Source organism: Guillardia theta (assembly GCF_000315625.1).
Source record: "Guillardia theta CCMP2712 unplaced genomic scaffold GUITHscaffold_173, whole genome shotgun sequence".
Lineage (NCBI taxonomy): Eukaryota > Cryptophyceae > Pyrenomonadales > Geminigeraceae > Guillardia > Guillardia theta.
Window position 1 is genome coordinate 120 of NW_005434503.1, and position 23,950 is coordinate 24,069.

The following is a 23,950-nucleotide window of genomic DNA, read 5'->3' on the forward strand; positions in this document are numbered from 1 at the left end:
TTATCCGATTCTTCTAGTGCTACAATTGCTTTCGTGATTGTGTTTGCAGGTAGCAGTGATAGAAAGATCCAGTCATCTGTCCCTTCTCGCTCGATCCCAATCATCAGTTGCTGGTTTGCACTCCAAAATGCTCTAACGCCCCTCGTGTCTTCGCTAGATAAGGTTGCTTCGATTTGGTTGATGAGCTCGTCGGCATTGTCGACTATCTTGCCGAGCAGTCGAAGAGCCAAGCCTTTGTGGCAACGAAGGGAGTTAGGGTGTTTTTTCTTGATGTCTTGACTTATCATCGGTTCTTTGGGAATGAAATCATTCTTGCGTCCCATTGCATTCTGGGATTCACGGCTGCCTACCGTGCCTAGCCGTGTTTGCTGCTGTTGGCAGATCTCTTGGAAAACTTCGTTGTTTTGTTCTTCACATATCGTTCTGAACCTCTCGATCTTAGTTCGCAATTCTCTTTGTAATGTAGCTTCCGTAGGTACACCAGTCGCTGGGCTTTGCTGTGATGCTTCCCTAAGTTTAGTCCGCAAGTTGCGGATCGATCTCTTCAAATCCATTTGTTCTTTGTTCGAATGTCGCCTCCCTCCCTTTCTGATTTTCACCTCCTTTAGTGGTAGAGAGTTGGCGAGCATCTCACAAATGTTACATTCTTGCGCCTTAGCTCGCATGTCTCGTATGTTTGCATCTAGTTGTTGCGCCCATTCGATCTTCTTCTCCTCCCACGAATCGCGATCCAGCACCCATCTGCTTTTAGGGGTTTCCCCCTTCTTCTGTCGTGAATTCATCTGATGCACTTCTACTCGTGGGATTAGCTGCGTCTCCTCGGACGTGAACTTGGTGTGTACTTGCACCACCAGGGCTCTGTGATCAACTGCTCCCCCTATCACACAGCCGTCGACCGTCCACGATTGAAGGGAGATGTTTGGAAAGTTGTCCTCGTCACTTGGGGGGTGAATAGCGAGAACTGCGTCGAGTTTGGCTTCTATTAGTTCTTGTTTGTACCATGTTGAGAAGGTAAATGTTGTCCCAGTCTCGCTGATCTGTTCATATGAGAGTGTACGGTGTGCGGAAAGGTCTGCCAGGAATTTCTCGAATCTCTCATCTGCTTTTGCGGTGATAGATGAGGGGGAATATCCTCTCCGCATTGGTGTTGTTGTGTTGGTTCTTGCTGCATTAAAGTCTCCGGCTATGATGTGTGTCTCTCTCGTTCCCAGAGCGAGGTGTAGCAGCTCTGCCCACAGTTCCCCTTGCTCTCGAATCGCATTTTCCGCAGGTACCTGATGGAGGTTTGTGACTAAGAAAGAGTTTTTCCCTGTTCCGACTTTGATCGAAAACACTCGGTTTCGATATTTCTTTTCTTTGTTGCACGCCTGGTGAGCGGCAGGGGAAGGGGAAGGCGACAGGGCCGCATGTACCAGCGTTACCAACCTCAGGTCTCCTTTCCCCTTCTTCGCATTGATCTTTGCAGGCCCCAGGAAGATTCTGTAGCAGGCCCAGTTCTCCTTGATCATCTTCCTTAATTTGTTCTCGTCGCGGGCCGAGACCCTTACCTCTTGTAGTAGCACAACCCCAGGTTGGAAGGACTGGATTAAGTATGCGAGGATGTGCTTGAGAACAAAGTGATTGCAACCATTCACATTTTGTGAGATGAGGAAACCTGGGTCTGAGCTTTTTCGATGCATCTGCGCCCAATCATTGCCCCTTTGCTCCTCCTGCCTTTCCCCCCTCCGCTCCTTCCCTCTCTGGGAGGTTTTCTCTCCTGATTGTGCATTCTCCTCCATTTCCTCACCCAGATGTCTTGGTTGGGGCTTCGTGGAGGTCGCCTGCCGCTGGATTGCGATCGGCTGTACCTCCTCCTCAAGCTTTGTCGTCGAGGTCATCAGCCGCTGGATTGCGTGTGGCTGTACCTCCTCCTCAAGCTTTGTCGTCGAGGTCATCAGCCGCTGGATTGCGTGTGGCTGTACCTCCTCCTCAAGCTTTGTCGTCGAGGTCATCAGCCGCTGGATTGCGTTCGGCTGTACCTCCTCCTCCGGCTTTGTCGTCGATGTCAAGTTCTCTTGCACCCTCGCCTCCTTCGGCAGAGATCGCAGAATTACCTGGGCCGTTTCCTCCATCTTCTCCAGATGGGTGAGAGCTTCGATCAGTTGTGTTCTGGTTTGCATCAGCCATTCTTGCGGAGGTCTTAGTCTTGTCCTCGTTTCCATCGTTGCTAGCCAGTCTTGATTTGTCTCGCAGAGCAGTAGGGTGTGAAGGATAGCGAACACTCCGCAGTTGAAGTTATCTTCCTGTTGGAAGGCTGAGCACCACTTTACCTGCCATGGGGCGTTGGTCTGATCGTCAAAGATGTGTTCGATCACTCCGATTGTCAGCTCAGCCATTTCACTTGCTCCGTGCTCCCCCGTTGTTGCAAGATTCCTCGCTCCCTCGATCCCTCGTGGGTCCCTCGTTGTGCTCGTTCTGTCCTCGCAGAGAGGGTCCAATATGTACGCGCATCGCCGATCATATCTTAATGCAATTAGAATCCAGTGGTTGCTGTGGATGATAGTTGGAAACAGGAAGGTGTGTTGCTCATCTCTCAAGCTGCTGAGGTGAAATCTGTTCCCGACTCTCAAGCGGGACGCCTCGTCTCGCAGACTGGATATTACCCTTGGCAAGAAGATGATGTTCCGCGTTTGCTGGTCCTCGTGGGCTCTCCCTTTGCGTACCATGTGTATTGCTCGTCCTCCTTGAAGAGCCTTGCTCATCTCATTGAGAGTAACTTCGATCATGTTCTCGCATAAAAATCCGCTTACTCCTCGATTGTTCAGGGCAGTGATGCCAAATTCCTTGTCGCCTCGTTTGTCTGACCATGGGATCTCCTCGATCCAATCAAAAAAATACAGTGTTCTATCTACATGTTGCGTTTCCTTTGAAACCGTTTCCATCTCCCCCCCTTGCCTACTCCCGGCACTCCCCCCTTCCTCCTCCCTTCCTCCTCCTGTCATGATTCGGTTTTAGAGTTGAGAGGCAACCTCTCCCTCTTGGTTGCCACTCTCCTCTTCCATCTCCAGTCCCATCTCCTCCTCTGCCTTGCTCAAGAGAAACTCAATTTCGTCTCCCGAGCCAACGCTGCCTTGATAGGTTAGCGTAGCTGTGGAAACTACTTTATTCAGGGCAAGAAACAAGAGGTCAGTTCGAAATTCTTTTTGTTGTTTCTCCCCTCCTCTCCCTGTTGCTTTTGCAAAGGCTCCCTGGCGTCTTCTTGATGCTACCGTCTCCCACGCATGCTGCTCGCTTACTCTTGCAATCTTACTCTTCAAAACTTGCATGTCGTCGTCCTGGGTTGCCGAGGATGATTCCGCCCATTCCTTCAGTGTCGGAAAACATGCATTTCCAGGAGATGACAAGCTGTCGTACAGGCCGACGATGGCTCCATCGAGCCTGAGTTTGCAAGCTTGGTTTTCTGCACTCTGTCCCTGGTTGACAGTCTCCTCTAGAACTTTGTAGATGTCTTCGAGGACCACGTTTGCCTCTGGTTCTGGGATGTTGATCTCATTCTCGATCCGTTCGAGATCTACCTGAGCCCAAAGAGGCTCTGTAGGGGGTTCTGTAGCGATCGCTTCCCAGATGTTGGCACTGCCTGGCTCTAGGAGAAGAAGTTTCCCTGCCCTGTCCCATGGCGCAAAGGACCTGAGGATGTCAATCGCCGTTTCTTTTTCTGAGAAGCTGAGCACTAGATGTTCACCGTTCCAGCTGTTGGTCTCGACATCTTCTTTCGAGGAGATCTTGACGATGTGCTCAGCCGCTGACTCCTTCCAGCTCGCCACGATCCGTCTCAGTCCTCGAATTGTCATGCCCATAGAGAGATCCTCCCCGTCGCAGATCTGTTCAGCTTCCTCTCTGGTGAACCTTCCCTTCTGTGCTTTACTCTTGACCAGTACCTCATAGGTCACTCTTCGTGGTACTGCTCCTAGCGCGTCGGGCAAGAAGTCCAACCTAATTGGATGCTGTCTCGTTACCCTGGTGATTGCACTAACCTGAGTAGTGAACCATTTGAGGATCTTTTCATCTTCCGACATCAGTCCGAGGTGTATGCTTCCTCCATTCCTGTCGTCTCCCTCAAACATCCGTAGCGTGGTGCTCAGGACGTCCGTCGAAGAGCATCTCGCAATCCAATCGATCTCTCTTCCTTGTCGTATCTCGTCCACTCCGGCTGCTGCGAAAGTGCGTTTGTTGGGCTGACCTTGAGGTCTCCTCTTCGTCTTGACCTCTAGCTGCATGCCCGCTTCCGGCTGCACCTCCAACACAGCTATTCCTTGTTGCAGCAGGTGTTGACGATAGATCTCCGTAATCCCAGCTGAGTTCATGCCATTCATCTTGAGGAGGTGAGAGAACTCAGCTAGGGCCCCCGCCTTGCCAGAGTGCTTATCCTTCTGTGGCCTTATCTTGAAGGAGCAAGGATGCTTCGAATGCGCGTTCACCGCGCGGATCATCTTTCCGTCGATCCTGAAGTTCGTCTGTCCTTTCCACAGCAGTTCTGCTGCGTCGTTCAATTGGAGTGTTGCCACGACTGGGATTTCATCCACTGTCGGAATCAAATCTTTCTTGATCGGGGCTCTCCACGAGATGCATTTCTTGCCCTGCTCCTCGTGCACCAAGAGTCCTTGATCCTTCAACTTCTCACACAGTACCTCAACTTGTTTTATGTACTGGGTAGGAACTCCGAGGATAGCCATGGTAATCAGTTTACCACTCTCGGGGGACGCTCCTGAAGCATCGATGCAGGCACTCTTGTCTAGTACCTCCTGTTTGTCTGCGTTCCATGCAGAGACATACCACGACTGTCCTTCTTCCCCCCATTCTTTGATGGCATCCTCCTGGCTCCTGACTTCAGCATGTTTGCAGGTCTGTCGAATGGCTTCGGCTAAGGCGTTCATCGAGACTTCCTTGGACTGCAAGGCTCTGCCTGTCCTGCTCTGAGGGTACTGCCTGACGAAGTGTTCCAATCTTCGGATCAGCTCTCCTAGCGAAGGTGCTGAAGGCGTCGTGTCCTTGTTTAGGAACTGGGAAACTCGGACACGAGCAATCTGTTTCCTTTCCTCTTTGGATAGATACCACATGATCAAACAACCGTTTCTGCACAGAAAAATATCCTGTTCAGCACCCTAGCTCGCAGGGATCCCCTCAAACTGCAGGGGAGGAGAGCATGTCTGTTACTCCAGCGGCTGTCTGTTACTCCAGCGGTCTGTCTGTTACTCCAGCGGTCTGTCTGTTACTCCAGCGGTCTGTCTGTTACTCCAGCGGTCTGTCTGTTACTCCAGCGGTCTGTCTGTTACTCCAGCGGTCATGTCTGTTACTCCAGCGGTCTGTCTGTTACTCCAGCGGTCTGTCTGTTACTCCAGCGGTCTGTCTGTTACTCCAGCGGTCTGTCTGTTACTCCAGCGGTCTGTCTGTTACTCCAGCGGTCTGTCTGTTACTCCAGCGGTCTGTCTGTTACTCCAGCGGTCTGTCTGTTACAGTATACCAAGCCCTGCTCGCAGCTTCCTCCGGTCCCCTTTCCCTACGCGCCGCGGATGTGCATGCCTCGGGAAGGGGCCCGGTGCCTCGGGAAGGGGCCCGGTGCCTCGGGAAGGGGCCCGGTGCCTCGGGAAGGGGCCCGGTGCCTCGGGAAGGGGCCCGGTCCTAAACCCTAAACCCTAAACCCTAAACCCTAAACCCTAAACCCTAAACCCTAAACCCTAAACCCTAGTAGTAGTAGTAGTAGTAGTAGTCGATTTTATTAGAATGCTAGAGTAGTCGCATCGGGTACCTTCCCGGTCTAGTCTAGTCTAAATGGGTTCTCACGCTTGGCAGAGCGGCCCTTCTTGGATGGCCCGTTGTGGCATCCAGGGTTCTATCGTTGTTTCGCTGTTTCTGTTGTTTCCATAGTCCTCAGTTCCGAGCCGCCGGTGCGGCCATGTCTCCTCCGGGCCCGGGTTGACGGTTTCAGTGTAACCGTCCACCTGTCCAGTTTTTGCGCTAAGTCCATGTCCCTTCCCCGCCTGCCGCCTGTGAAGCTTCCCCGTCAGTCTGTCCTTGTTGACCTTTCCCCTGTCGTCATCCATCTGTCTCCTGTGTCCTTGCCCCTTCCTTGCCATGTTGGTTGTTTTTCGCCTATGAGGCTTCACCTTCGGTCTGTCCGTTGACCGTTGCCCTTTCGTCTCCCATCTGTCTTCTGTGTCCTTGCCCCTTCCAAACCCTATACCCTATACCCTAAACCCTATACCCTAAGTCGAGGGGAGCCTCGGAGAGGCAACTCTCCCGACCGAGGCTGCCTAAGCCAAGAGAAAATTGCAGAAGCACGGTAGAAAGAAGGAAGAGACCTCAGAAGAAGGGTTAGCATTGTAGGCCGTGTACTCCCAGTGCTCCGAGCCTCTTTAGACTAGACTAAACACTAAACCCTAACTAAACCCTAATCCCTGATTTTTCACAGGAACCACAACCAGGGACGGATCGGACTGGCCATATTTTTTGGCTACGCGAGGATGGGAGGATTGATGGTTATGCTTGTTCTCATAGTCTTTCTTCATCCCAATGAAAAGATCTCTAAGATTCGAAACAGTATCTGTCAAAAAGCTTATCCGCACTATTTGACACAGAGGCATATTCCGACAAAACCATGTGATGTACTCAAATTCTGGTTCAAAAAAGACTATAGAAAGCTTTTCAAAGAACTTTGGTTTACAAAAGAAGGAAGTGAAGAAAGACGAATAGCAGACGAGCTGGTGAACTCGACCTTCTTCAGTACTGTGATTCAAGCCGAGCAGGGTCAACTAGAGATTTGGAAAAGAAGTGCTTCAGATATCACTGCTTTGATTATAGTATTGGATCAATTTTCGAGGCATTGTTACCGTGATGAACATGACGACTGGAAAATAAAACGCAACAGTGAGGCTGCTAGGCAATTGTCGATGGATCTGCTATCCAAAAATTGGCTTGAAAAGCTCAAGTATGAAGAACGGGTTTTTGCAATGATGCCTATAAGACACTCACCTGACCAAGGCTCCTTGAAGCTTCTCATAGATATGACAGAAAAATGGGAAAAGGAAGCAAGAAATGCAAAAGATGAGCGATCACTTGAAATCCTTGTTCGATTTAAACGAGCAACTCGTCGGCAACTTGACAACCTGCAAGACAGCCTAAGATATGATGGTGAGTTATTCGAATTCAGAGGGTTTGATCCCATTGATCCATCTCAAGCCCTGGAACATCAAGTTTGCAAGACGATAAATTGTTTTCTAGAAACTCATTGCAGCAGTGGCTCAGTGGTGGTTTCGTTATCGGGAGGCGTAGACTCAATGGTTCTTTGTCAGTGTCTCTGCTACATCAGAGATGTGAAAAGTAAGTCAAGTAAAACAGTCAGGGGGAAACCTGCATGTGGTGCAAAACAATATTTTCTTCGAAACATATCTGCCGTACACATCAATTATGGAAACAGAAAGGAAAGTTTCGAAGAAGCTCACTTCCTGCAAAAGTGGTGTCAGCAAAGAAATATTCACTTTCACTTGAAAAATGTCGAAAACCTTACAAGGAATCAAAAAGGAGTAGATCGTTCTGATTACGAAATTCAGACACGTGAAATTCGTTTCTCAGCTTATTCGACTGCGCTTTCAGGTTGTTCCATTCTGGTTAGCCCTGAGGTTTAACAAGTTTCGTAAGAAAGCGGAGCAACGGGGATAATGCTCGGTCATCATCAAGGAGACGTGGAAGAAAATGTCATCTCTAATGTTATGAAAGGAAGTAGCGTCCTTAACCTAGCGGTATACGATGCATGGAAACGGAATTGAAGTTCTGACGTGATCCCAGGGAATGAAAGAAGTGCAGTATATGACGCAGTACAGGGTTGAGCTTCAGCGGCCCTTGCTCTCTTTGCACAAGCATGAAATCTACAATTTCTCAATGACATACGGAGTTCCTTACTTCAAAGATACCACGCCAAGCTGGAGTACTCGAGGAAAATTAAGAGGGTGTGACCATGCATCCAAGAGCAGACTTCGTTTTACGAATTGATTCTCCAGCGTGCTGATTCCTGTTCTGAAGGACATTTATGGCGACGGTGTAATGTCGCGGTTGGGTTGAAATATTGGCATATCAACGTTTTTACTGATTGTAAATCTAGGCTTAGCTCGATAGCCAAGGACGCTTATGAGCTTTCATGTCTGGTGCAGTCTGAGATCTTTGAGACGTTTTGGTCAAGCATTGAGTTTCGAGAGCTAGGAAACAGTTTGAAAATGAGAAACGGCAACCGTAACAAATGTAACAGGTGCATGGATTGATTGTCAGCCATTCTTGAACAAACCTCCTTATTTCTGGATGGAGGGTAAGAGCGAATCCTTTTGAGCTCTGATAGGGGCATAACACGTGCAATTCGATCTATATGCCATCAGCAATTCGATCTATATGCCATCGACTTGGATATAGTACTCCTCGGCCGTCAGCTGTTGATCTCATTCTGAAAAAATTACGTGAAGCCAAAAGAAACGAACATGGTAAGCTCAGTCAAGCATCTTTCTGTAACGCATTATGTAATTATGTTCAGAATACCACCAAAATCCTCAATCGAGATGGATACATGCTCGCCAGGTTCTGGTTTAGATCAAACAACAAGTTTCTGACTTGCTCCGAGACCCTTCAAGTACTTATCAAGGGTTTGAGACTATATTTTTTGGATGCATCCTTATTGCAACCTTGGCAGTATCCTTGCATGTTGACTTTTGAAAAGCGACTGACATTTGCGCGAGGCCAAATCAAGATATTGAATTTAAAGTTAACAGGTCAATTGCATTCAGTTTTTCATACCTTGCTTGAGTCAAAGACAGCAAAAGGATCTTTGGAATGTGGGAAGTTGAAATTTCTCAGCTGGAATGCAACGATGCAAAGCTACTTTTTATTCAAGAAAAAGTTTCCTTAGAAGAAATTCTCAGGTACAGTCATGACAAGAAATGAACTCTTGAAATTCAAATTTTCACAGAGGTTCATTCGCGTACATTTTGAGCAGCCATGAGCCTGTATCATTCCAGTACCAGTCAAGCATTGCTGCACTTCGACATGTTGATCCTCAGGTAGAAACTCAATCTGCAGGATTTCCTCCTAGATCTGATAGCAAGTTGCATAGATTCGATCTTCGCTTCCCCTCATAGGTGTGAAGAAGTCAGAACACTCGAACTCTGGAAAGAAAAACCAGAAGGTGACCATTTGCTGCAACTGCTGCTTCTAATGCATGTTTTTGAAGGATCGTGGTGTCCTGACACATTTTCTGTGCAAATACAGCCTCAAATAGCAAGGCTCTTGTTGCTATCATTAGAATTCTATATGTGGGTACAATTTTGCTTTAAGCATGGTAAAAGAAGACGAAGATTTAGGGAATTGATCGGGATCGTGTAAAACGATTATCGAGGCTTTGGTAGGCCAGTAGTCCATGGATGACGACTGTTGTTCGGCAGCATTACAAAGCTCCCCCATTTTTGAAGAGGTCCTTTGCAACCGTCTTCCACCTTTTCTACTTGTGTTGGCTCTTTGCCGAGAACTATCCAGACTAGCATAACTGTTAGAAACAAAATTTGGAGAAATCTGTTTGGATGTAACAGTAAAGCAATCATCTGATTTCTGTATGCTCCACCCAATTTGAGGCTGCTTGGAGAAAGCGGTACCATGATTGATCAAGCTGCTTGAAGCCAGAATGGGACTTTTCGGCAACGCGGAAACAATCGAAAACGGAAAGACGTAAAAGAGAAAAACTGCACAAAAGTCGAGCATCTCTCAGCAATACGTAACAGCAGTGATATGATGAAGGGCAATGGTTTCCAGCTCGTCAGGATCAAATAAAACACATAGTCGAGCGTTCCAAAAATAGCTACCAAAGAGACGCAAGAAAGATCCTGAATCAGAGGTTCAGGGTTTGGGTCGAGATCAGAAAGAAGACCGGGAAAGCAAATTTGATTCGAACATTAAGAATCATAATGCCAAACAAGCTGTCCACGTGAAGAATGCAGTTGTCTCTACAAGATCGGGGGAGAGAAGATCGCAACGTAAAGCACTGGTTCCATGGAAAGGATCCTAAAGAACGCCACCTGGTGGGAGTAGGTGGGTTGTTATTTCTATGGGTACATTTTTTAACTTCGAATTTGACGATTAATTTTAAATTTGTGACCAGAACGAAAAGAAATTTTATTGAGTCTTGAAGGGGGTAGGGGTACGTTATGATGTCCTCGTGCAAGGACTTGCAGGAGATTGTTACGAGATATTTCTGGACCGGAACGGTTAAAAAGCAGATTGGTATCTGCAATGAACAGGTTCTTTTTCAAGAAAACAATATTTTTATATATTGCCTCAAGATCCATGGAGATCCATCCGCTATTATCAGTAGTAGTAAAAGAAATCATCTCGATCACTACAACCAGGTGAACTTTACTCAACAATGCCATTGAACATCAAATCGGGCAATCCGCCAAAAAGCATGGTTCAGGCACTCCAGACACACCTTCGTAAAACATCAATACAATGTGCAATTTAGACTCAAAGCTTGTAAAACGAAGCACTTTAGGATAAGCTCACCTTCGGGAAGTTTTACTGCCCAGAGTTGCCCTGCTCCTGGTTGCTCTTTTCGCTTGAAAAGATCATCAAAACTCCTGATTTCAGCATCAAAGCAGACAAACCTCTTCCTCGCTCAGCCGATGCCTTGCCGTAGTTATGTAAAGAACGCCATCCCCGATCGCACAAGATGTTGGGTTGTTAAATGGGAGATTGATCTGCACAATGATCCATTCTTACAGAAAAAAAACAAGGAGGTACTAATCAATCCAACCTCATAATCGACAGCACCATCTTCAGGTCTGTGTCGAACAACCTACGTGTGCATTTCACAGTCACACCAAAAGAAAAAAATAACATAAAAAACAAAAACACGCTCGGGCACCTTCCAATTTCCAGCCTGTGCCTCCCATAGTCCTCCTTGGTTGTCAACAGTCGCTCCGTCCGGGCCTCCTTTTTCATCCTGGCGTAAAAGAACTGAATACAAATTGAACGGCTTATCATGATTAAACCTCCGACATCTTCCAGAACGACACTTTGTTTCTGAGTTTATCATTCGGTGAATAGTCAAATCGGAAGATCTCCTGCGTCGGTGTATCACAAAAATACATCTTGTCACCTACAAATAAAATTATGCATTGCAAGGGAATCACGAGATCACCCTCAGCGCTAAATGCGATGGTATTGGAGCATCGAAAACGATAATCGAGGATCTCCTCAAGCTCGAGGGTCTGTGCATTTAATCTCCACAAACCAGCGATGTTTTTCTTGTCTTGACGATGGTTGTTATTGTATGAACCAATCACAAAGTTTCCCTATTACAAATAAATAAGTTTTTCAAAAGCAATCGTGGTTGAAATACCTCGCGGTCGCATTTACCGTCGTTGGGTCTTGTTGGGAGCCCCTCTTCGTATGGACAGATGAGCCTTCTCTCGCTGGTTTCAAGGTTGTACCATGACAACCCGCTAGCAAAACCCATCAAGAACCCGCCAGATTTGGTGAATGCAAAGCTGCCTGCAACCTCAGGTAGATCCCAACTCTTATAATCTTGAGAGTTTGGGTGATATCTGCACATCTTCTTGCCATTTATGTCAAGCCAGTATAAAGCCTTCTGCTCCTCGTGCCACATCGGAGCTTCACCGAGTAAATTGTCACATCGAACAACCTCTTCTGCTTGAAGTTGAGTGATTCCTCCGCCCCGGATCCTCAGCACCTCCAAGCTACCACCAACCCGATACGGCATGAAAGAAGCTAGCGATTTCAAGCCTCGACTTGGCGAGTGCGATGCTCCCATCATCGAGCCGCATGCATATCCCATGGCCGCGAACAAGGCCATTATGCCTAGCGGGGAGGCCATCAGGCTCTATGCTGGGCTCTATGGCTGAGCCAGCGCGATAGCTAGCGAGAGCGGCGCTGCTAGCGTGAAAATCAGCCCGCCTTGACTGCGAGACTTGCAGGCATGACCATTCCTCTGAGGATTCTTCAGTCAAAAATGACTGAAAATCAGTATCACAACACAAGACTGTGAATAAAGGTACAACCGATATTCCCTGCAAACATGATGAGTCACACATGTACCACCCACTCAACATGACCCCCACCAACAGCATTTTCCTCGTACCCATCTGAGAGACCAGAGCGGTACCCCTCCTTCGAGACTTGATTTCGCATCATACCCCTATTGTCTATTGACCCTACCCCATAATTCCAATCACGGCTAGTAACTAATCTAGGCGAAAATGGCTTGCAGGGCTTCACAGACCGGAAGGACATATCTACTTCACCAGCTTGTCCAACTCAGAATTCTTGTTCTAGGATGTTAGATCAATTTCATTTTTACATCCACGCTCACGCCCTTCATATTCTATCAAATATTTGCTTTTGCAGCCATCATTCCGCTCCTTGTTCTCTCCACCCTGATGTTCAACTTTTGCTCGCAGAATCTCTCGATGTATTTTAGTGTCCTCCGCGATCTGCAGTTTTCCACTACGGACCTCTCTTTTGATGACGTGAATGTCCTTCATTTAGGTGTTTTCCTGATGTTGTTGGTTTTTCTACCTTGTATCGTTGTGCTTTTTTTCTGCCTAGGAGTGTCTAGATTGTTTGGCCTTACAGTTTGAATCATATAATGATCTTCGAAAGTGTTGTAGAGCTATCTCTACTTGTCTGTCCAAAAATATTCTAATTCTTTGCTGTTGAACTTTAGAACAGGAAACTCCAGGAAAAGATCACCGAGGGTATTTCTTTTCTATTTGCTCGTCAACTTCGATCGAATCATTGGTATCTTGGCCCTGTGCGATCTGAATCCTTCTTCGCACAGGGCACCAATTGGACATATATCTTTTTATTACTCGGATCAAAGCCAAAATGACCATAACAGCAGCCGAATACTCCCTGTATCTATTCTTCTTTAGCTGGTGCTGGCTTTCAGTTGCTGTCAGTGCTTTCACGGATGTGTTTGTGTTCGCAAAAGAAAGAAGAGACATTCTGACGGCTACTGAAGAATTCCGGTTAAACCCTTCAACAAGGGCGGCAGTGTACAGCTCATTTTATCTGGGTTGGTTGTTCGGGGACCCATTCTTCGGATGGATAGCTGACAAATGGGGAAGGCAAGTTATGCTGCGCACTCCTCTCAGTTTGTCATTGAAGTGATAGGCATCCTTCTGTCTACATTGCAACAGCGCTTGGCCTTATTTTTCAAGCATCATGTGCGTTGGCTGTCGGTCCATATTCTTTGTTCTCCCTGCGCCTTTTTGCAGGAGTTTGCATGGTAATTGCCTTCGTATGAGTCAACTATGTCCTACATACCTAGTCTGAATCGATTCCTTTTGCCAGGGCGGTGCAGATTTGGTTGCTTATGTACACTGTATCGAACTTTCAGGAGTGCAACAGCGAGCAACGAGCGGATCAGTGATGCAGGTTACTTGATTCTCCATACAAAATAACAGGGGGCATATCTGAACACTGTATAAATTAGTGTTTCTTTGCCTGCGGCTTGTGCTTAGCAGCATCTTTTGCTGTAGTATTCCCAGATTGGCGCCAAGTAAGTCCATTTCTGCTGCTGCTACATGATTGTTGACAACAATGTACAGCTGTATTTCGTTGCAGCTCTGCCCACAGCACTTTTCATAGTGCTATTCATCATTCAGCGTTCATCAATCACTTATTGATTTGCATCAGATTTCATGGTGGTGGATTCCGGAATCACCCAAATGGCTAGCAAATCAATTGAGTAATATATTACTTGAATCCAATCTTTTACTTTGATTTTTGCTTTCCTCCATTTAATAGAGCAAACAGGGAGTGGGAAACTGAAGGGCGGAGAAAAGTTGCAACATTCTGTGAGATTATCATGTTTTCTCAAATAATTTCTTTTGGATCAAGTTACTTGTAATTCATTTCAAACAGAAAGCTGAGACTGCTGATCAGCACAGAGCTTTGCTTCATGTTACGGTGAAATTGTTCACGATATCATGTGTCATAATAGTAGATTGACGCTTCACTTGTCATTAACAGGAGGAAGCTGGACAAGTTGTTGGTGATGGTGGTAGTGAGGATGAGAAGGGACACAGAAATCAAACAGAAAACGGGGACAAAGAGTTCACGTACAGCATGCTTTTGAAGGCAAGTTATTTTGGGATGGATACTTCCAAGTCATGCCATTGCAGGATTCGGATACAAGTCAGCTGCTCATGACTGTCTGAAAACAAAATTTCTTAGACGTGCGTGATATGATGCAGGTATGTGTAGTCTGGCTTATTGGAGGATTTGTGTATTATGGAATTACTCTGAGTGCCGGGAGCATTTCTAAGGAGGTAAATGAAAAATTTTCTGTTCTACAATCTCAAAATTCATAGATACACTTGAACATGTTCCTTATGGGCCTGGTTGAAATTCCTGCCTACGTGCTTTCGAGGTCAAACCATTCCTTCTGTGTACATACCTTTACGAAATTTCTCAAGGTACCTCGCGGACACAGCGGGAAGAAAATCTTCTTATATCAGTCTTACGCTCTTGGCTGGTAGAGCAGAGAACTTTGTGACTGACTTAACAATGATCTTTTTTCAAGCATTCTTCTGTCTGGTTTCCTGGTCGTATCCCCGAAAAGGAGGGAGATTACTATTTGCGCTTGTTGGGAAGATCTTTGTTAGCTCATGCAGTTAGTCTGGCATGTGTTAACACCACTTCAGGCTTCTGGCGCTTTTTCATTGGTGTGGATGTGGTCGCCTGAGATTTTTCCGACAGGTGCAAGGTAATTTCAGGACTCAGATGTTTATGAAGCTTAGATTTCTTCAGGTCCTTAACGACTGCGATTGGGAGCCAAGCAGCACGTGTTGGGTCCATCCTCGCACCATACGTTCGACACAGCGGAAGACATTTGAACACTCTTTCTAATACAAAAATTCAGGTTGTTGTTCTCATGTCTGAAATGGAGAGCACAGTCGACGGCTCAGGTTGCATACTTGATGCAATTCCATGTGCACGCAGGGTAAAAATCAATGCAGGAGTGAGTCATCCACCTCTGCCCCAACCGGTTTCATTGAATTCTTTCCGCACATTGATTCATTTAAAACAATTTGCAGATATTTGCTGCCGTTGGCTGCATCAGTGCGCTGGTTGCATGCTTCCTTCCCGAAACAGTCGGGGTGGAAATGATATAAACATTCAGTCTCCAAGAATTGGCCAGCCTTACTTGGAGTCAAACTCAACGGCGTACTCGCAGCGGGAGATCACTTAGTTCAATCATTATGTTGTCAGGAAAGGGCTTTTCGGCGGTGGCGCACAGTCGCTTCAGTGATAATGGCCTCTGACAAATATGCTCCGGCCAAGTGATGGTCCGCAGTCACTGTTGACACACCACACGGTGCTTTGTAAGGCCGCTCGACTGGCGAGCTGTGTGGGCCATCCCACAAATCTAAGAATGTTGGCTGGCACGCAGCCCGCCGCCAGTCACGATAGCCAACCAGTAAGTTGAGTCACTTGCACGACCATCCTGTGCTGGAGTACTTGTGTACGTCAACGTCCGCGGTCCATGTTTGACTAGATCTCGCCATACCTTGATTAGACCGAATCCTATGGCCTTGGCTATGGCTTTTGGCCAAGGAACCAGTGCCGAGTGGGGAAGCAGGCGGCCCAAAAACCGTCCGGGATTGAATCATACACGTTGGTTGATCCATGAGTCGAAAAGAATATACTGAGGGAAAAAAAGTCTTTGGAGTCCTGCTGTTCTTTAACAGTTTCTTACGCTATTTCTCGCCGTCTTTCAATCCTAGCTTGGAAGGGTCGAAACTCAGATGCTAGCAGCCTCTTTGAAATTTTTTGCCGAAGTTTGATGAAGTGGAGCAAGATAGCATATCCCTTGCGATTCACCAACAAGAACTGTCGAAGCTCCGTCATGGACATGCATTCTAAAATTTGAGCAAGAACACCCCCTGGAAGGTGATCACATAATCTGCATCCCGAAGCTTGAAGCTGACTGACAAAGGTTTCTGTCTGAGAAATCAAATATGTCCTAAGTTGCTCATGTGTGCACAAAACATATTCCTTTCTCGCAAATGCACGCACCATACATTCTGCCATGCAAATTGCGTTCTCAGAGCTCTCCTGGACTGTCTTGAAGCACACTAAATGTAGTTCTGTTTCCATGGATGAGAATTTGGCTTCTTTGTTAAAAAAAAGGGATCTGACATTATCCACTAGCCTTGGATCTAGCCTGCCGCGACTGAGACTGCATAATACTTCAAGTTTCAATTTCTTCTTGTTGAGAGACATCCGGTTGGACCGCTTATGGCACTCACAATCAATCCAAGATCTCAGAAAGGATTGAAAAAGATTGAATTTGTCATGATCAGTCTGAGATACAATGTTTTCATGACAAAAGTGAATTGTTTTGATGAAAGGATTGCATCCTCCCTCGAGCAGATCAAAAATGAGGTCTGCTGAAGTACACGGAGGTAAAATACTCAGAACATTGGTATCCTGACCACCAGTTAGCGGACTAAGGCGAGGAAGAGATTCGTTGGGATCCGCGCCTTCATCTAAAAGCCTTTTAATGATTGTGGTTGTGTGGTTGTTGAGGAGCAGACTCTGAGTATCTCGGTAAACGCAACATGCAGCAAGGTGAAGGACGCTTCCGATTTCCCTTCCTTGCTTCGACAAGTCAAGCGTATACCAAACCTTGTTATTCTCATTCTCAGCTTCTGCAAAAAATTTGTGATACTTAAAAAAACATTCGACGATTGAGGAATCTTTTTGAAGAATAGCCATTGCAAGAGCAGATGTTCCAGCTGATTCACAAATTACATTAGGGTTCGCGTTGCACCTCAAGAGTGCCTCGACTTCTTCCAGTTTACCATCGATCACAGCTTGATGAAGAGGTAATCTAGAGCGGTATTGTACCTTTTGTATAGCATTTCGAGGTCGTTGGGTTCCAGGAAGCACTAAGTCGAATGTTCTTACCATGCCTGTGTCAACGTATTGTTGAGAGACGTGGATTTGACCAGGATCGGATGTTCCAAGATGAATTCAAGCCAGGACTTCGAACTATCTCTTCATAACACACCTGATAATAACATTTTCAGAGTGCATTCATGTTATATCAAACCAGAAAATTGATCAAAGACAATTGAACATTGTTCACAATCATTTTGACGCTTCCATTTCTTTCGTGAGATTCCTACAAGGTGAAATGCTTGATCTCGTTGCTGCTTTCATAGCTCTCTCGTTGTATCTTTTGCTTTCTCGTTTTATCTTCTTCCCTTTACCAACCTTAACCTCTCCCTATCCTTCCATTCCCGTCCTTCGAAAGTCTCGATGACTCTTGCCCTCTTGGGGCTCCGATCCGCCTTCCCACCCCGAGACCCTACCCTTCCCCTTCGAATACCCCTCTATCAATCATCATACCTTACTCATTTGAAATTTTATTTCAAGAATACTAGGCTGAGACTTGAAATCTTCCAATAGGATTATAAATTATGAGATTTTATTTCACAGTACCCATCTCCTACATCACTCAAACCTTGAGTCGCAATTGACCTTCACCCCCTACCCCCACAGATTTCGGATCGTTGCGGTATTGCGCCGCCCTACAGATCCTCGTGCCCTATACTACACCCCGACGACATAAATACAACCCCTACACCACCCCCGGGAAAATATGTAGTGAGTACCCCACCCTCCTCCTTCATAGCGACTATGTTCCGATTCCGGGCTGTCTTTCTTTTTTTGGTTGGTCCCTGAAAACACACGAAATCAGGGACAGAACAGCCTCAAGAGTCGTTCGGCACCTCGGGTCGTTTCGAATGAGAGGGGAAGGGTGGGCACCGGCAGAAGCACGATCACATTGATCCCGGATAAGATCAGACTGTCACGGTCCGGCCGGGCCGCCGGGGCTCAGCGTCGATCGGCGCGGCCCGGCCGCCGGCGGACTCCCGACCGTCCACTCTGAGCCTTTACTCAAAGTTAAGTTAAAAATCAGTACGAGGACAATCAGGAGAGTCGAGGAGGCTTGCCCCTGACACTGTCGCACAGGCCAAACGGCGAGACTTGAAGAGAAAAGACAGCGAGAACCAAACCGTCCAATCCTGCCAACTGCTGTCCCCCAAACTTAACTGATACCTTCACTTAACTGCGCGCTGGACAAGAGCCCGGCCGCCGGGGGCCGGGGCCCACTGAGCCGGGCCCGAGCGGCAGGGCCCCCGGATGCACGGTCAGCCGTGCGACCGTCTTCACTGACTCCGGGAGCCTCAGCGGGAGTCTGACGCCGGTCCGGCCGGGGCCACGGCGGCCGCCGGTACCGTCGTACCGACCCGGGCCGGCGGACTCCGGGACCCGGGGTCGGATCCCCGGGGCCGGCCCGCCGCACCGGGTACGGTCGGACGCCACCGTGGCACTGGGCAACGGTCGGCGACCCGGCGGTCCGCCGGACCCGTCCGGAGAGTCCGACCGTACTCGCCGTGCGTGCCAGACGGTGGGCCGCACGCCGGGGCCGCCGGGCCGGGGGGCCCCTGCGCGGCCGCTGAGAGTCCCGAGTACCGGGTCCGCGGCCGCCCGGGCCCGGCGGCGGCTGTGCGGCAGTGCCGCTGTGCGGCAGTCACCGGTGACCGGGCCGGGCCCGGGCCCACGGCTCACGGCGGGTCCGATCACCGGCGGATTTCGTCGGAGTGCAACTCCGACACTGGCAGGCTGAGTCAGTGCCCGGCCGCCCCGGGGCGCGGGCCGGCGGCTCAGTGCCCCGGGGGCGGGGGCCGGGGCCGCCGGGCCGGTCCGATCACCGGTCACTGAACCGGGAACGGTCAATTAATTTTTTTCGGCTAAAAAACTTTGAAGGCTCTATAAAGAGAGACTTGAAAATCAAGTTGTATCGGACTGGAAATTTTGACAGATGATGACCGATCGAAGGCTGACCGTCTGAGAGAGCAACGGGGGCCGGGCCGGGAGGGGGGGGGCAGACAACAGACAGACAGACAGACAGACCGTACAGACAGTGACCGTACTGAGACAGTGAGAGGCGCGGCAGGCAGGCAGGCAGGCAGGCAGGCAGGCAGGCAGGCAGGCAGGCAGGCAGGCAGGCAGGCAGGCAGGCAGGCAGGCAGGCAGGCAGGCAGGCAGGCAGCCGGGCAGTGAAAGGAAGTGAGAGGCACTGACAGACAGACAGACAGACAGGCACGCAGACAGGCAGGCAGGCAGGCAGCCTGCAGGCAGGCAGGCAGGCAGGCAGACAGACAGACAGGCACTGGCAGGGCGACTGACTCACTGACTGAGAGAGATAGACTGAGACTGAGACTGAGTGAAAGAAGGACAGAGACGGTGACATACGCAGTGAGATAGAGACAGAGACAGAGACAGAGATTTTCGCACAAGCATTAATAGAAACTGATTATTTGTTCAGAGTGGGATACATTTCACATGCTGAGAGCATTGATCAAGACACTCCTATGGACTCTGTTTTTGTTCTCCGTTGGAATCGATTCAAACGATGGTGTGAAAGCAGGACGTGAAAAAGAGCACTGCTTGATCGATGTATTCGAGGTGACACTGTATAACGAAGCGTTGTTAACTCTCAATCTGTCTTTATGCTTTGGAATTCTTTACTTCAGATGACTTTCTTCAATACTAGGACGAGCTGGGAATAATTGATCTTGACTTCTCAACTATAATGGCGCCTATGAATCCTTGCTGTGGAGGTCTGTCTCACTTTCTGCGCGTGATCGAATCATATGGTTATAATCCAAACGAAGGCATACAAGAATTTCTTAAGCTGGCCCAAGCCTCATCTCAACCATGGAAGTATCAGGGGAGGCGTCGATGGTATAAGGGGTGGCCAGGGGAAGATTGTCACGCTGTTTGTGACAATAACGGCGAGGTGACCAAATGTTGAACATCAGTCTCATATCACATCATTTCCAAACTGCCCCTGTACAGCCCCGCCGGCTTCGCACCGGCATCTCTTTCCGCTCCTTACTTTCTTTGATTTAGATATGCGACGATAATGTCACTGCAGCAAGCCTTGAGGTGACAACTTGTAGAGATGTCCATCCGCATGACTCGATCTACAACACCAGGACCGAATGCTTCAGTCAGCACTTGCGCTATATGAAGGTGATTCAAATTGCACCTTTATCAATAAATATGGTTTGCATCAGAATGCCATCAATTGTCATCGATCTCGATGGAATCATTGCTTCCAGCGATTCTTCATGGTGAAGGTTGCACATGAAACTTTGACAATCAATCGCTAGATTTCATGAAAACTGCAGAGTGTGCGATCCGAACTGCGCAAAGTGACACAGTAAAGGTATTACTGCCACTCAAGTTTCTCCGCCACATGACCCTTCTCCCTATGACTTAGATTTCCTGTTCCGCTTTCCAAAACAACGCAAGCCGATGGTGTCCATGCAAACTTGGAGAAGGAGACTGGAAAGTAGTAGAGAAGGAAGTTGAGGTAGGAACGAAAAAGATTCTTGCGTTGATGACTCACTTTGATTGTTAATTTATAGATGAATGGCTGCATTCAAGCTATCAAAGCCATGAATTTAGAGGTTGAAAGAAGGATTTTGAGGTTTTGCTCTGCGTTGATGGGTATGGAATCACAAATGATCCAGAAAAGAGCATGAAAGACAGATGAATGATCGACCACAATCAGAAAATCATGATGCTGAAGAAACCTCTTCAGACTCAGAGCACGATGCCCAAAATCCATCGACAAGCGGGAAGCATTCTACCAAGACAGGTTTTGTGATCATGCGGAACTTGACTGATCTACCACTCACAGATGCCCTCAAACAAAGAATGCAAGATGCGTACACTAAGTCATTCGAACAATTCAAACTCAAGAGGGTAGCTCATACGTTGCTGCTTGCAACACATTTAATTTGTTGAAATTTTGCAGGCAGGTAGTGCAGACTACAACAAAACAGAAGAAGAATACTTCACAACTTTGTACTGTAGTTGAGTGGTACGGTTTTCTCTCACGCGGAGTTTGTCAGGTACAGAAAGTATGAGGAAGAATTGAAAAGCATTGAGGATAGGCCCACGCATTTTCGCTACTTCAACTGGCTTTTCAAACCACAGCGCATGACTCCAACCGCGGATACCACAAGTCAGCCATCATCAGCATCGCAAGAAGACAAAGGCAGCCAAGACTTGTCGTACAGGACTGCAGAGAAAATGAGGTACAGACCCTTCTCTGTCCATTCTGTTTCACAAATGTTCGAAACAAGACAGGAGATAGAAGAGAGCAACATTCTCATGCGCGAGCGCTCCGGCATTCAACACCCTTCAGCACTGGGCTGTGAAGGTGAGAACCTTCAATTTGATTCAAGTATGAACATTGAAGCAGCTCCTGCAATGATTGATTTCACGGCACATGAGCACAAGCATATGCTACAGGAGGAAACCTTTCGACAACACAAGGAGGTGAAATGGAAACAAGACTCGCAAGCTGATGAAGAATACAATTTTTGGCGTTATGATTGGTAAGAATAGTATGAATCAAAGGTGCTTTCAGCTTTACCATTCACACAAGCAATTGTCCATCGACAAAATTACAATTCTTGAACAACTTCCACCACCCATCTTCGAAAGAAAGAGTTCGATCTGTTTCTTGTGATGGCTTACGCCTGGCGGTAGTCACAGTTGAAGTGTCCTGCACGGTCACCATCCATTCCGGAGACGAAGCCAGAAGGAGGGTTCCACATGGTCTGCAATTAGAGTCATGTTGCTGCATCTCGAATCGATCGTATAATCACCCCATAGAAGTCATGTCCGGAGCCCTGTCCATCAAAAACACCAGGAGGGGTGTGGTCGAAGAGGCAAGGAGGGAGGTTGGTAACGCAAAGCATCTGCAAGCCATCTTGTCTCAGTATTTGAATATCCAGTGATTCCACATCGAAGATCATATCGACTTTAAGATTTCTCATCCTTGTCAACTTCCACAGCACTAGAATCAACACAAAGGGTATCAAACTTCTTAATCAGCACTGTTCATCACATTTACATAACAATACATAATTGAAGTCTGATCGGCGTTGACGTAGGTAAAGGACATTCAATGGTCAATGTTGCACAATCGACAAGGGAACTCAATCGAGCAGAGTAAATTCTTATTCAAAATTACAAATATCAAGATTTTCAAAGAGTTATGCAGACAATCATTGCGAAACACTGAATCAAGCTCTGCATTAGACGCATAACTAGCCATCGACCACTCCACCCATCAAACGAAGAACAAGCCCAAGAATGAACAAGCAAAGATTGAGCCTTTGGGAGAGGGAAAGCAGGAGATAACGATCAACTTTCTCACACACTAAAGCCACATGCGTTCACATCTGTGCCATCCCAAGCTTCCCTTCGATTCTGTTTCCTCACCTGACGGAGCATGGCTGCGGCGGGCTGCTTTAGGGAAGTGAGATCACTCCAGGGTAGGGTACATTGAGCAAAAGGGTCCTCACCTAAGATGGGTGGTAAACACCGGTAATTGTAGAGGCACAGGAAGGGGTATTTACGATGTCTCTGAAAACTAAGGAGGTCGTAGGTGTAGGTGGGGTAGTGAAAGATCAGTGAAGCCGAAGAGCCACGCGACTCTTCATCTACTCAGTTGATAGCTGCTCTCCGACCGGGCCAAGTAGTCCATCGGATGGCCCGGGGCCCGGCCCGGCCGGGCCAGCCCACTGGTGTCCGGGTGCCACTGATGGGGCGGATCCAGTTCGTCCAGTTCTACATTTCATGCTAGTGGAGGGAAAGCAAACATGCACGCCAGTTTGCTGCTAGCGCTCTTGTGGATGATGCTATGTTGCAGAGCACAGACGGGTGAGATCGCTTGACCATCTCCTGACGTTGGACTGACATGCTGATGGAAGGTGAAGAGCTTGAATGCGCTTCTCTCAAGGTGACGTGTCGCCTTCTTAAGCGCACATGTCAAGCTTTTCCTCACAGGATTGTCTCAATTTGGCCAGCGTGTACAGCTCTTCCGCCTTACAGCACGAGCGGATGAAGGCCCATGCTCTCTATGAGGTATGACTTGTTCATTTCGGTTCATCACATGCTGATTGTGTCAGAGAGCATGCCGATATGGGGAAGATTCGAAAGACGCGTGGTTGGGGAAAGGAGCGCTTGAACAAGATGCTGTATTAAGATGTGCAACGAGTTACCCAATGTATTCTGACGTAGCCATTACAGGGACGGCTAGAGGAGGCGTGGAGAAGCTTATGCGTCGCTTTCCTGTTGGACCCTTCCTGTTGGCGCGTTGGTATCAACATGGGAAACCTTGCGGCTCGTCGACAGCAGTTTGTAAGCAGAGGGCGCCGCTTGAAGCCACGTGAGATGATGCACAGGGTCTGGCTCATCGTTTGTTCAAACACCTTACGAGAGTCAACCCCTTCTTGCCACAAGCTCACTACTCCTTGGGGTTCCTCAATCTGTTGTACGCTCGTTATCCTTCTCATGGCATGGTCGATTGAAAATGAGCGTCTAAAGATCCGGGCGAAACCGCCATGCTTGCTTCTACTTTCAAAAGGTACCTATGCTTGTAACAGCTACAAAGAGGAGTAGTTGTACTGTCGGTTGAATGAGCAAACAAACAGGCGTGGGGAATAAAGCCAGATTTTCATACAATGGAGGGATACGAAATGGCGATTGACGGTCTAAAAGCATTGAAACAGCTTGGTAAATCCTTTGCCATATATGGGAGCAGGATACTGAGGGGAAGAGAATGACTGAAATCATTTCATTCAGGCGTTAGGTGCCCAGTAAAGATGTTCAATTCGACATCATTTAGCTACTATGACGATCCTTCACCATTCAAACGTTTGCGCTGTCATTGGAAGGAAGATTATCTCTTGCAATCAATTCCTTCAAGTTCGTGCGAATTCAGTGTTTATCAATGGAATGTTGATTTCTCACAGAT

General features: G+C 47.7%; 6 protein-coding genes across 6 annotated transcripts; 4 read left to right on the plus strand and 2 right to left on the minus strand.

Moving 5' to 3' along the window:
* Positions 1–6,641: 6,641 nt before the first annotated feature.
* Positions 6,642–7,109, plus strand: GUITHDRAFT_61161 (hypothetical protein; the record flags this gene model as incomplete). The annotated part of the gene is made up of 1 exon (XM_005820520.1): positions 6,642–7,109. A coding segment is annotated over one exon (468 nt), but the record flags the coding sequence as incomplete, so codon positions are not given.
* A 585-nt stretch (positions 7,110–7,694) lies between these two features.
* GUITHDRAFT_120189 (hypothetical protein) lies at positions 7,695–8,291 on the plus strand (the record flags this gene model as incomplete). The annotated part of the gene is made up of 4 exons (XM_005820521.1): positions 7,695–7,775; positions 7,822–7,982; positions 8,034–8,084; positions 8,135–8,291. 4 exons carry the CDS (start codon positions 7,695–7,697, stop codon positions 8,289–8,291), a joined length of 450 nt encoding a protein of 149 aa, XP_005820578.1.
* Positions 8,292–10,445: 2,154 nt separating this feature from the next.
* Positions 10,446–11,881, minus strand: GUITHDRAFT_147780 (hypothetical protein; the record flags this gene model as incomplete). The annotated part of the gene is made up of 8 exons (XM_005820522.1): positions 10,446–10,495; positions 10,570–10,621; positions 10,671–10,763; positions 10,820–10,861; positions 10,931–11,008; positions 11,058–11,164; positions 11,207–11,360; positions 11,408–11,881. The coding sequence occupies 8 exons, from the start codon at positions 11,879–11,881 to the stop codon at positions 10,446–10,448; spliced, it is 1,050 nt and encodes a 349-aa protein (XP_005820579.1).
* Positions 11,882–12,748: 867 nt separating this feature from the next.
* On the plus strand, positions 12,749–15,342 carry GUITHDRAFT_155974 (hypothetical protein). The gene is made up of 19 exons (XM_005820523.1): positions 12,749–13,154; positions 13,201–13,315; positions 13,381–13,464; positions 13,523–13,588; positions 13,638–13,676; positions 13,726–13,777; positions 13,846–13,886; positions 13,954–13,998; positions 14,062–14,169; positions 14,214–14,243; positions 14,286–14,360; positions 14,403–14,461; positions 14,508–14,566; positions 14,615–14,691; positions 14,736–14,797; positions 14,842–14,902; positions 14,954–14,999; positions 15,051–15,079; positions 15,129–15,342. Exons 1-19 carry the CDS (start codon positions 12,913–12,915, stop codon positions 15,204–15,206), a joined length of 1,368 nt encoding a protein of 455 aa, XP_005820580.1. The 5' UTR covers positions 12,749–12,912; the 3' UTR covers positions 15,207–15,342.
* A 6,196-nt stretch (positions 15,343–21,538) lies between these two features.
* Positions 21,539–22,439, minus strand: GUITHDRAFT_155978 (hypothetical protein). The gene is made up of 2 exons (XM_005820524.1): positions 21,795–22,439; positions 21,539–21,746 (listed from the first exon to the last, which is right to left on the minus strand). The coding sequence occupies exons 1-2, from the start codon at positions 21,942–21,944 to the stop codon at positions 21,660–21,662; spliced, it is 237 nt and encodes a 78-aa protein (XP_005820581.1). The 5' UTR covers positions 21,945–22,439; the 3' UTR covers positions 21,539–21,659.
* Positions 22,440–22,793: 354 nt separating this feature from the next.
* Positions 22,794–23,504, plus strand: GUITHDRAFT_120191 (hypothetical protein; the record flags this gene model as incomplete). The annotated part of the gene is made up of 6 exons (XM_005820525.1): positions 22,794–22,854; positions 22,905–22,933; positions 22,981–23,058; positions 23,103–23,171; positions 23,224–23,334; positions 23,379–23,504. 6 exons carry the CDS (start codon positions 22,794–22,796, stop codon positions 23,502–23,504), a joined length of 474 nt encoding a protein of 157 aa, XP_005820582.1.
* Between the last annotated feature and the right edge of the window lie 446 nt (positions 23,505–23,950).

Coding starts and splice junctions, on each gene's coding strand:
- GUITHDRAFT_155978 (XM_005820524.1), bottom strand. CDS start 21,944: ATGATCTTCGATGTGGAATCACTGGATATTCAAATACTGAGACAAGAT. Junction 21,747..21,794: donor CCGGACATGACTTCTATGGG/GTGATTATACGA, acceptor CTCTAATTGCAG/ACCATGTGGAACCCTCCTTC.
- GUITHDRAFT_155974 (XM_005820523.1), top strand. CDS start 12,913: ATGACCATAACAGCAGCCGAATACTCCCTGTATCTATTCTTCTTTAGC. Junction 13,155..13,200: donor ATAGCTGACAAATGGGGAAG/GCAAGTTATGCT, acceptor TTGAAGTGATAG/GCATCCTTCTGTCTACATTG. Junction 15,080..15,128: donor ATCCACCTCTGCCCCAACCG/GTTTCATTGAAT, acceptor AACAATTTGCAG/ATATTTGCTGCCGTTGGCTG.